Source organism: Poecile atricapillus, chromosome 9, assembly GCF_030490865.1.
Source record: "Poecile atricapillus isolate bPoeAtr1 chromosome 9, bPoeAtr1.hap1, whole genome shotgun sequence".
In the NCBI taxonomy this organism is placed as follows: Eukaryota; Metazoa; Chordata; class Aves; order Passeriformes; family Paridae; genus Poecile; species Poecile atricapillus.
Genome location: NC_081257.1, coordinates 5194830 through 5207390, shown reverse-complemented (window position 1 = coordinate 5207390; position 12561 = coordinate 5194830). Strand labels below are relative to the sequence as shown.

Sequence of the window (12561 nt, the reverse complement as noted above, 5' to 3'; positions counted from 1 at the left end):
AGGTGGCTGAGGCCCCCAGCTGCCGCTGGAACACAGGGCCCCTCCTGCACAGCAGGGCCCAGAGCGGCCAAGGCTCCCCAGCACGGCTGCAGCTGCTGGCCCAGCTTGGCCCAGCTGGAGAGCTGCCCCTCAAGAGCCCGGCGAGCAGGGCATGGCTCTGGGCAGGGTCCCTGGCCTGGAGCAGGTCTCAGAGCGCTTCTTCCTTTCAAGGGCAATCTCGTTCCCGCTCTTCCTCCTGCCCACCTTGCTTTGCTTCTGCCTGCTGCTCCTGGGGCTGCTCTTGGCCAGGCAGCCTCCATGGGAGGCAGCATTGGCTGCAGCCCGAGCGGGCTCCCCAGGACAAGGCCCAGCAGTTAGGAGGGCAATGAAAGGCCTGGGCAGCAGCAGAACTCTCAGCGGAATTCTGTGGACTACCATTGACTACAAACAAGTGCACAGCAGCATGACTATGCGTCAGGCTACCAGTGCTGTGTGCAGAGTTTTAAGACAACTCTGGAGAAAAATCAACAAATCACCTGCTGATCTTGTCCAGTTTCCGTATCCCAAAATAAGAGCGTATAAGCAAAAGTTGAACAGTGAAGACTGTCGCAACGGAGTCTTTCAGGCAGGATCTGCGCCCGTCTCGTGGGCGGACAATTCTTGATAGGCGCACTGGATCCTTAACATTGACTCCTGTTTCTGTGATAACATCTGTGGGAGCAATGGGCAGCGTTGAGCCCAAGCTGTGCTCCACTGCTGAGCTGGCAGCACGCTGCATACGGCCAGGACGTTCTCTGTTTGCCCCTGAGCTGGGGCCTGCAGGCACCTTGCCATCCCTTGGCACAGGCTGTGCCACCCAACAGAGCCCAGAAGGCCGGGAGCAGAGCCCGGGGACAGCGCAGCTGCTTGGGCAGTGGCTTCTTCCTGGGACACAGGCCAAAGCCATCCCTGAGCAGCCACAGCCACCACTGACCGTCCCTTCCTCGTGACAGCTCCCCCAGCCCAAGGGGACAGAGCCAGGCCCTGTCAGGACACACTGGAGCCCTGGCCTCCTCCTCTGCCCTTTCCCCGCCATGGACACCCGATGCAGCCGCTCCCAGGGTGTTTCGGGACGTGTCTCGTATGGAGGGGCCCCAGCAGGACTACTCAGCCTGGCTGAGCCTGGCACAGCAGTATACCTTCTGTGGCACTGACTGGTATGTCCTTTTTTCTCGTCCCTTCTGTGGCACACACATTTGAGTGGCCCAACTGCAGTGAAAATGAAATCTAAACGGAAGAATTTTTTATCTTTTTAATTTTTTTTATGGCCTAGTAGGTGGGGAAAACATGCAAAGCTATAAAGCTCTTTGAAGAGATTTAGCCAGCACCCAGCAGCATAAAAATCAAAAGAGCAAAGGATGAGGTGGGCATGGGAAGAATATTCAGCCCTTCCTATTGAAGGGAAAACAGTAAGAAAACTGCCTCTGGTTGTTACCCATAGGCAACAAGTGTTATTTGTAGCAAAGAGCAGATGCCCCAAGCTGTTAGAGGCCCAAGGCCTACCGTGGCTGGCCCACTTTCAGTCCTAGCTGGAGCAGGGCGGCCGGCTCGGGAGGGGAGGAGGTGGGGGGATCTCAGGGGAAATAGGGATCATGGCCGAGCTGGCGGACCGTGGGGGAGGCAGGGAGTGCTGGTGCTCTTCTTTGCAAGGCAACTCCTGCTTCTGAGAGCATGTTAGGAGCACAGTAAAACCAGACAGTCTCTAAGCTTCCTGAGGATGAGGGAGAGTGGTACATTCTTGGCCACGATTCTGGAGCTACAGAGGAGTTCCCGTGGAAAGAGGAGGTGGCTGAGGCCCCCAGCTGCCGCTGGAACACAGGGCCCCTCTTGCACAGCAGGGCCCAGAGCGGCCAAGGCTCCCCAGCACGGCTGCAGCTGCTGGCACAGCTTGGCCCAGCTGGAGAGCTGCCCCTCAAGAGCCCGGCGAGCAGGGCATGGCTCTGGGCAGGGTCCCTGGCCTGGAGCAGGTCTCAGAGCGCTTCTTCCTTTCAAGGGCAATCTCGTTCCCGCTCTTCCTCCTGCCCACCTTGCTTTGCCTCTGCCTGCTGCTCCTGGGGCTGCTCTTGGCCAGGCAGCCTCCATGGGAGGCAGCATTGGCTGCAGCCCGAGCGGGCTCCCCAGGACAAGGCCCAGCAGTTAGGAGGGCAATGAAAGGCCTGGGCAGCAGCAGAACTCTCAGCGGAATTCTGTGGACTACCATTGACTACAAACAAGTGCACAGCAGCATGACTATGCGTCAGGCTACCAGTGCTGTGTGCAGAGTTTTAAGACAACTCTGGAGAAAAATCAACAAATCACCTGCTGATCTTGTCCAGTTTCCGTATCCCAAAATAAGAGCGTATAAGCAAAAGTTGAACAGTGAAGACTGTCGCAACGGAGTCTTTCAGGCAGGATCTGCGCCCGTCTCGTGGGCGGACAATTCTTGATAGGCGCACTGGATCCTTAACATTGACTCCTGTTTCTGTGATAACATCTGTGGGAGCAATGGGCAGCGTTGAGCCCGAGCTGTGCTCCACTGCTGAGCTGGCAGCACGCTGCATACGGCCAGGACGTTCTCTGTTTGCCCCTGAGCTGGGGCCTGCAGGCACCTTGCCATCCCTTGGCACAGGCTGTGCCCCCCAACAGAGCCCAGAAGGTCGGGAGCAGAGCCCGGGGACAGCGCAGCTGCTTGGGCAGTGGCTTCTTCCTGGGACACGGGCCAAAGCCATCCCTGAGCAGCCACAGCCACCACTGACCGTCCCTTCCTCGTGACAGCTCCCCCAGCCCAAGGGGACAGAGCCAGGCCCTGTCAGGACACACTGGAGCCCTGGCCTCCTCCTCTGCCCTTTCCCCGCCATGGACACCCGATGCAGCCGCTCCCAGGGTGTTTCGGGACGTGTCTCGTATGGAGGGACCCCAGCAGGACTGCTCAACCTGGCTGAATCTGGCACAGCAGTATACCTTCTGTAGCACTGTCTGGTTTCTCCTCCCTTTGTGTAGAGGCATCTGGCATGAAGCTGTTGCCCGATCCGAAGAAAACACAAACAGCCGAAGTCGTTTATGTGGTGCTTTATTGAGGGCCCGGGAGCCTGTGGACTAGCGTCCAAAGACAGATCCCCATTCCACAGAAAAAGCACAGGGTTTTTATATGTGTTCTACATGATTTCTTCATCATCACAATTTCTTAATTTCTCTCAATACTTGGTACGATTATCTCTTTGACCTTTAGGTTTTGCCAAGAGGTGCATTCTTTAGATTATCTCCTAGCTACACTGCTTACATTGCAATATCTGCTATACAGTTCATCTGCAGGTTACATGCGGCCTACCAAGCCTTAGCATAACTACTACTAATGTCAGCTAATGCTAACTATTACCATTTGCTACTACCTTAATAATACAGTTTATTGAATCAAATGGCAACAATTCCCCCCTTTTGAGCATTCTTCAATCTTCTGCAAGAATGCTCAACTCTTAGTCATCGTTGGTTCTTTCAAATGCTGGATTATCTTGCCCAACAACATCTTCATACCTCGGAGGAGGTCGGCGTATTTCATTGAGGCGTATCTCATTGGTTCTTGCCAAGGCTTTTATCACTCTTCTGGTGCGTCTTGTTTCCTTTTCGATGACTCCTAGAACACACTTACAGGCTAACCAAATGATTAATAACAAAACTGCAAACAACAGAATGTACTGTACTATTGACCAAACCCATCCAGAAACCTGAAGTCCTAAGGACTCAAATATATCTCCGATCCAATTATGTTGTGCTTCTTTTTCAATTTCTTTTGTTTCGGATTCAATCGTTTCCAATTGAGAAATATCTTTTTCTACTTCAATGGTCACGTTTGGAATATGGATGCAGCAATGGTCAATTTTCGTTTTTAGGTACTGGCACACACCATGCTCTTTTAACAATAGCATATCCAGTGCCATCCTGTTCTGTAAAGTCATTCGGGATGTGGCTTGTAATTGCAGATTCATGTCTTTAAATCCTTTCTTTGTGGCTGCTGCTAATCTCTCAGTTTGCCCTAGCAGTTTGTATAGCATTTCTCTGTTCCTGTAAGAGGCTACAGGTGCAAATAGTGATTCTAAAGCCCATCCAAATTTAACTCCACCATCCGGCTCGTGCCATTCATTTTCTAATTCAGTGAATGCATCTACTTCTCTTTTCTTCCGGTTGGGTTTTAATTTTGATTGTTTCCACAGGGGGCAGAGAGTGGGGATTCCTAGAGTGATTTGTGTTACCGGCCCATCTATAGGAATATGTGTAGTCCATTGTCCATGTCCCATTACCCAGACTAAATTTCCTGGGCTTTTGATAGTAGTAATTCTACAACTTACAGCTCGTCTGATTCCACTGTTTCCGGATGCTTCTCCTGTAATTGTATGATTAAATGTTCTGCATTCACATCCCCACTTAAGTAGTACTCTAAGAGAAGCCAGGCTAATTTGGCTTTCAGGGGTATCACATGTAATGACTTTAGTACAATTCCAATTTCCCTTAGCTGCTATAATTTCTCTTGTAGAGGTCCCTGTTCTATAGACTTCTTCCGGGGTTTGATTTTTACTTCCTGTCCATTGTATACACCAGTCTACTGCTCCAATATAGCTATAATGTTCTAATAAACTCGGACCCCATACGGTTTTCCAATCATCCCACAATGTAGTTTGGCTCGTAATATTTTGGCAATCTTGTAACTCATCATAACTACACCACCCTACACCATTAAACCCTCTTATACGGGTAAATTGGCTGTTGGGCAGTTTCATACAATCTTCTTCAGGTCGGACAACTACCTTTTGGACAGTCTTTTGACATACTGTAGATGTGTTGTCTGCCGTCTCAGGTAGTAATGGAATGGGAATTATTCCCCACGGAATTGGTTCTCCTGCCGCTTGTGGGAGGGGCAAGCATGCTGTAATTCGGGACACATTTTGGACTTTTCCAAAATCTCTAATCAATCCTACTACTAAATTCTCTTGTTCATGACTTTGATGTACAGCTACTTCTGTATCTCTCAGTTCTCTATGCTTCTTTTGTGCATCCTTACCCCAAACTGTGACAATATTTGCTTCTGGATAATCAGCACCTTCCTTCCAGGTTGCTTGCACATTCTGGACTTCAGTTTTCTGGTCATAGGTCAGGTTCCCATCCATCCTTTCCACCTGTTTGGTAACTGCAACTACAATAGAACCGTTAACAAGAATTGGTTTCGTCATTACCAGTAATAATATAATCAAAAAGGCTACTTTCCGCGAAAGATCATCCGTGTTGGAGAGACTAGCTGAGTCTCCCATTGTACAGGGACTTTCTTGACTCGGGTGTAATGGATCCATGAGTCGATTCCTTCGACCTTTACTGCAGTGTAAGTTGTCAGGATCACTTGACGAGGCCCGTCCCATGTCTCTTTCAAGGGGTGGGTGGACCAATTCTTCACGTACACTTGGTCTCCTGGTTGAATGTCATGCACCGGATTCTCCAGTGGCATAGGTCGATTCCACTGCAAGGTTCCCCTTAAAGCATTAAGAGTTTTGTTTAGTGACATGATGTAACCAAATATTGTCTGATCACCCTGCACGTGCAAATCTCCTTTCAACACATTAGCATGGTATGGTTTTCCATATAGAATTTCATATGGACTGACTCCCACTCGCTCCCTGGGTTTGATTCTGATTCTGAGCAATGCCAATGGCAGTGCCTGTGGCCACTGTATCTTTGCCTCTTGGCAAATTTTCTTAATTTGTCCCTTAATTGTTTGATTTATCCGCTCTACCTGACCACTCGATTGAGGTCGCCAAGGGGTGTGTAAGTCCCAAGATATGTCTAACATCCTGGCCACCTCTTGTACTATTCCTGCTGTAAAGTGTGGGCCTCTATCTGATGACAATCCTAACGGTACCCCAAATCTTGGAATGATTTCCTTCAACAGTGTTTTGACCACTTCCTTTGCCTGATTGGTGCGACAAGGAAAGGCCTCAGGCCATCCTGAAAAAGTGCACACACACACTAAAAGATACTTAAAGTTCTGTGCTTTCGGTAATTCTGAAAAATCTACTTGCCAATAATCTCCTGGTTCTGGTCCCACTTGTAGTTTCCCCATCTGGATCTGTTTCCTAACTATTGGGTTCTTCTTCAAACAAGCTGGACACGTGGCATTCACCCGTTTTGCCAATGTTAACATCTGGTTAGAAATTACTTCTCTTTTTAGAAATTTTACTAATGCCTCTGCTCCCCAATGGCATTTATTATGTTCAGTCTCTAAGATGGCTTTCATAATCCGGGTGGGAACTACAACTTGTCCCAAGGCTGTTACATACCATCCAGTTGCATTCTTTTGCGCTTTCAGCAGTGATGCTAGTTTTTCGTCATCTGGGGAATACTTCGGTTCTTGAATCAAATGTGGAGTTACAGGACTCACCTTAGTGGGTATCAGGGCCATTTGGGTCCACACTTCTCTGGCCGCTTCTTGTGCTGTGACATCAGCCAATTTGTTTCCTCAATATATTTTTCCTTCTTCCTTCTGGTGACCTCTCACATGCATTATTGCAACCTTTTCAGGTTGGTGTACTGCATCTAGTAAGGCTAGGATTTCAGTTCTATATTTGATAGTAGCTCCTTGAGAGTTCAATAACCCTCATTCTTTCCACAAGGCGCCATGAATGTGCACAACCCCAAAAGCATATTTAGAATCAGTCCATATATTCACTTTCTTTCCGGAACTTAACATTAGGGCTCTAGTGAGTCCAATGATCTCAGCTCGCTGAGCTGACGTTCCAGGAACCAAGGCTTTTGCTTCCACTACAGTGGTGACTGTTACCACTGCATATCCCGCATACCTGGTACCATTTTCTACAAACCTGGACCCGTCGGTAAACAGTTCCCAATCCGGATCTTCCATTGGAACCTCTTTCAAGTCCATTCGACTGGCATACACTTGTTCAATCACCTCCATGCAGTCATGTGCTAATTCTCCTTCTTCCTGCTCACTGCGGAGAAATTCTGCTGGGTTAACATGATTAGTCATTTTTAGATCTACATCATCCTGTTCTCTCAGAATTGCTTCGTATTGCAGCATTCTGCTGGATGAAAGCCAGTGACCCCCCTTTTGTTCCAAGACTGCCAGTACCATGTGAGGCACAAATACCTCTATTTTCCTTCCCAAAGTCAATTTCCTGGCTTCCTGGATGAGGATCACTGTGGCCGTAACTGCCCGCAAGCATGACGGCCAACCATCACTTACTGTATCTAGTTGCTTCGAAAAATACGCTACCGGGCGTTTCCATGAACCAAGTCTCTGAGCTAGCACTCCCAGTGCCAATTTCTGTCTCTCATTCACATACAACTGAAAGTCCTTGTTTAAATCTGGAAGGCCTAATGCCGGAGCTTCCTTTAATGCTTGTTTCAAGTCTTCAAAGGCCCTTTTCCTCTGTCGATTCCAGCTCAACTGCGGTTCTTTCAGAGCTTCATATAATGGTTTCGCTAGAAGTCCAAAATTCAGAATCCACAGCCTGCACCACCCTACCATTCCCAGAAAGGACCTCAGTTCTTGATGGTTCCTGGGAAGGGGAATAGCACAAATAGCTTCCACTCAATTGACTCCCAACCGTCTCTGGCCTTGGGTGATTTCACATCCCAAATATATTACACTTTCTTTTATTAGCTGTGCTTTTTATTTTGACACTCGGTAGCCAGCTTGGCCCAGCATATTCAACAGAGCAATAGTCAATTTCAGACACATTTCCTTTTCTGCTATTGCTAAAAAGATATCATCCACGTACTGGAGAATAACATAAGAGGAAGGTAACTCTCTTACCTCAGCAGTTTTCTACTCTTCCAATTCCTTTGCCAGTTGATTTCCAAATATTGTAGGGCTGTTTTTGAATCCTTGCGGCAATCGAGACCAGGTGAGCTGTCTCTTTCTTCCAGTATCAGGACTCTCCCATTCAAATGCAAAATATTTCCTACTTTCCAATGCCAGAGGGATGCAGAAGAAAGCATCTTTCAAATCAATAACAGAGAACCATTTAAATCTTTCTGACACAGATGTTAATAGAGTATACGGATTGGCAACCACTGGGTGAATGTCTTTAGTAATATTATTAATTGCCCTTAAATCCTGCACTAGCCGATACTTACCATTGGGTATTCTGACTGGAAAAATAGGAGTGTTAAAGTCTGATTCACATTCCTGCAAAATTCCTTGTGCTAAAAACTGAGTTATCAAGGGAGCGACACCCTGTTTAGCTTCTAACTTGATTGGGTATTGTTTTATTCTCACTGGCTGAGCTCCTTCTTTTAGTTCTACTACCACTGGCTGAGCAGCTTTTGATTTTCCTGGGTTCCCCGACTCCCATACCCAAGGTACTACAGCTTGATCTACTTCAATAGGAATAGGAGAGGGATCAATTTCTTTTATTACAAACAATTTAGCAATTTCTTCTCCCGGAACCTCTAATTTCACCCTCCCATTTTCGAATATGATTCTGACATTTAATGATGACAACAAATCTCTGCCAAGCAATGGCTTGGGGCAATTAGGCATATACAAAAACTGATGATCTAATTCTTTTCCTCCAAATCTCAAATTCAATGGTTGTAAAAAGGGTCTTTCTTCTAATTGTCCCGTTGCCCCCACTACCTGTATGGTAGTATCACTGATAGGTCCTAACCTTTTGTTTAAAACTGAATGCGTTGCCCCCGTATCCACGATAAACTCTTGTTCTTTCCCATCAATATCAATCCTGACCTTCAAGTCCTGTTCTAGTCAGTTTTGATTCTGATAATTTCCCAACACAAATGCTTGGGCGCCACCTTCTGGATTCACAGGGTAACCTGTTGGTCCATTCACTGGCATTCCTCCCAGTCCAGCTTTCACTGGGCACTCATTCTTCCAGTGTCCTATCTGATGACAGAACGCGCATTGATTGGGAGCAATCCCTCCTTGCGGGGGACCAGGAGGGGCCATCCCCTGTCCTCCAAATTTAACATTCTGGAATCCTGCCCTGCCACGTCCAAAGCCACGACCGCGCCCAAAACCACCTCTGCCTTCCCCCCTTTCACTGGCTTGCTGCATTATAGCTAGTATATTTGCCTGCTGTTTCTTGGCCGTTTCCTTTTCTCTGTTATTATAAACTTTCCAAGCCACTTCTAGCATTTTATCCAAGTCCCGAATATCTTGTCCTTCTAACTTCTGCAGTTTTCTGCGGATATCTTCCTGTGTCTGACCCAAAAAGATTAAAGCAAGCTGCAATTTTCCTGCTTCACTGTCGGTCTCCAAATCAGTGAAGCATCTAGCAGTTTCCTTAAGTCTCTCTAAAAACGCCGAAGGAGATTCATTCTTATCCTGCCTAACTGAATACAATTTTGACCAGTTTAGTGTCTTAGGCATCCCAGTCCTGATTCCTTCTACTAACAACTCCTGGTACACCCTGATAGATTCTATTCCTCCGACTCTGTTTGGATCCCACCCCGGATCATCGCTTGGAACTAAGTCATTTACTGTTTCTACTGTACAACGCAGCCTAATCATCTCTCGAGCACGCTCTTTCATTGCCCGTAACACCATCTCTTTTTTGGTGGAATCCATCAAAGTATCTAGCAAAACCTGCATGCCATTCCAATCTGGATTCTGGGTTTTAATTATCATTTTGACCACCCGGGCCACCCTCTCCGGATTCTCACGGTAACAGCCTGCTGACTGCTTCCAAATCACCAGATCTCCTGGGGAGAAAGGCACTTTCACAAGCACTTTCTCTCCTTGAGGTCCCATAGCTTCCCTTAAAGGGGCAATAAGCTGGGATTCCCCGTAATTTTTATGTCCCTGTCTAGTTCGTGCCGCGAGCGGAGTATTTCGCCGATTCTGGGGAGAAACAGGGGAAGGGGTTTTAGGTCGGATAACAACTTTCTTAGCATTCCCTGGTACTACCGTTAAGTTTGCCACCTCCTCCTCCTCATCCTCATCCTCATCCTCAGTGCTGGTTTCTGGTAACGGTGGATACAAAGAGGAATGGGGTGAGACAGAGGGAAGAGGTGAGACAGCAGGAGGGGTTGAGACAGCAGGAGGGGGTGAAGCAGGAAGCGCACCGGGTGACACCATAAAAGACAAATCCTCTTCTGGTCGAGAGGTTAAGGCTAAGCACTGAACACATTTAGATCTTTCTTTACAACCCCCGCACTTAGATTCTTTCATCTCCAACACCATTATTCCACACTCAGTCTGCCATTCCTTTTTACGGCGCAGTAAATGAAACAAGTCTAAATACTGTATTTCATCCCATTTTTCACATTCCTCCAGATAGTGCATTAACGAATTTATGGTGTCATAGTCCACAGTACCATTCTCTGGCCATGACGACCCTTCTCGCTTATATTCGGGCCACCAATGATTACAATAATCAATCATTTTATCCTTACTCATCTCCTGGAAAAACCCTTCACTTTTCCACCTCTTCATTAAACATCCTAGCGGGGTATTTTCTGGGATACCTTTATCAGACTGAACCATAGACTTAAGTGCCTTGAATGGCATTTTGAACCTTACTCACAGCCGTACAAAAACTCGGTAACCAATAGCAACAACCAATATGCAGCAATATACGAAACAATAAAAACCACAATCAATATTGACAGTCCAACAAAATCAATCATACCACACACTCACACAACAATCACTTCAATACTGAGGTAGTTTCACTTTTAGCAGCAACAACTTACGAACACCTAAACAATAATTCAACAAACGATCGTATCAACCAATAAGCAGCAATATACAAAACCACAATCAATATTTACAGTTTGACAAATTTAAGCAAACCACATACAGCAAACCACATACAGCAAACAAAAGGGACTAAATACCAGATAAATACCAGACCAATCCAACTTGCCGCTTCTCGACGCCACGAGGGGCAAGTGCCGGACCTGCGCAGCTTTCGCCGCATCTGACAGCCGGCGCCTAGGCTTCCCAGACCAACCAGACGTCTTAGCCCAACCCTGCGAGGATCGCCGCCTCGTCTTATGAGCAGGCACCCAAACCAAAACCAGAAAAATAAAGCACCTTCGGGCTTACCTTTTGCAGTCGTCCGCCAGGTGCGGGGGTCGGGCACGAACCGATGACTCCCCGAGAATCACTCGGTGTCGGCGTGGAGTGGATCAGAACGCGAACCGCCCCAGTCACCTTCGGAGTCCTGCCGCCGTCGCCAGAAAACTGTTGCCCGATCCGAAGAAAACACAAACAACCGAAGTCGTTTATGCGGTGCTTTATTGAGGGCCCGGGAGCCTGTGGACTAGCGTCCAAAGACAGAGCCCCATTCCACAGAAAAAGCACAGGGTTTTTATATGTGTTCTACATGATTTCTTCATCATCACAATTTCTTAATTTCTCTCACTACTTGGTACGATTATCTCTTTGACCTTTAGGTTTTGCCAAGAGGTGCATTCTTTAGATTATCTCCTAGCTACACTGCTTACATTGCAATATCTGCTATACAGTTCATCTGCAGGTTACATGCGGCCTACCAAGCCTTAGCATAACTACTACTAATGTCAACTAATGCTAACTATTATCATTTGCTACTACCTTAATAATAGAGTTTATTGAATCAAATGGCAACAAAGCCATTGCATTCTGCATTAAGTTCTGCCTTCTGCAAAGACTTTTGGTCCATCTCTGGAGAAAGAAAAGAGGCACAGCTGAATCAGATGGAACTACTGCCCATCAGGGAGGTGGCTTCTTCAGGAAGTAATATTTGTCAAAGACATATCCATGTCTTGGTCATGATTGCTTGATCAGGAAAAGTCCAAGGCTCTTTGTGCTGACACAAGACTCTCCCTCCTCCTGAAGCTGCCCCTCTTGATTTACCCTGAGACTGAAAAATTGCAGGGGATCTCAGGGTCTGCATGGCCAAGGTGCAGCTTGAGCTCCCTTTCAGCTGATGCCAAATGCCTTCCTGCAGAGGCTGGGAAGAAGCTGCAGCCAGGCCAGGCTGGGGAAACAGCCCTGCAGGCTGTGAAAGCAGCAGTAGGGCAGCCAGGCTGACATGGATCCCTTCCTGCTGTGCCGGGGACAGCGTGTCCAGATGTGCAGAGAAAGGCCCCAGCTGCTGAGGGAATTACACCCACCACTGCGTGTCTCCAGATCACTCAACATCTTGTCCAGAAGTCGGGATGCCTCCAGGGATTTCTCGTCTTCTATGTTTTGGTTCGTCCATGTAGGAGGACCTGAATGGAAAGCAGTTCCATTTCTCCTTCAGTCTGGAGGAGCATGAAGTGCATCAGGGTGACTGCTACCGTCCAAGGCATTCCGTCATCTCTGCCTTCCCCTCAGGAGCAGGGGCAGGAGGACCACGTGCCTGGAGTGGCCCCACACTGGGATGGAAGGAGCCACATGCATGGACAGTCAGGGCAGAAAGGAAACCCTGGAGCTGCCAGCAGCTCTGACCTGAACACCAGGCAGGGCCAGGGCTTGACAGCAGCAGCAGAAGCAGCTCAGGTTCCCTGGGGCTGGCAAAGGAGCCATGCAAGGCACGGCCCTAGGGCACAGCTCCAGGCCTGGCCCCTTCC

The 12561-nt window shown here is 47.9% G+C and overlaps 1 protein-coding gene across 1 annotated transcript; it reads right to left on the bottom strand.

Moving 5' to 3' along the window:
* Positions 1-3363: 3363 nt before the first annotated feature.
* Positions 3364-11209, bottom strand: LOC131582363 (uncharacterized). Its single transcript, XM_058845460.1, has 2 exons — positions 11069-11209; positions 3364-5513 (listed from the first exon to the last, which is right to left on the bottom strand). Exon 2 carries the CDS (start codon positions 5400-5402, stop codon positions 3471-3473), a length of 1932 nt encoding a protein of 643 aa, XP_058701443.1. The 5' UTR covers positions 5403-5513; positions 11069-11209; the 3' UTR covers positions 3364-3470.
* Between the last annotated feature and the right edge of the window lie 1352 nt (positions 11210-12561).

Coding starts and splice junctions, on each gene's coding strand:
- LOC131582363 (XM_058845460.1), bottom strand. CDS start 5,402: ATGGGACGGGCCTCGTCAAGTGATCCTGACAACTTACACTGCAGTAAA.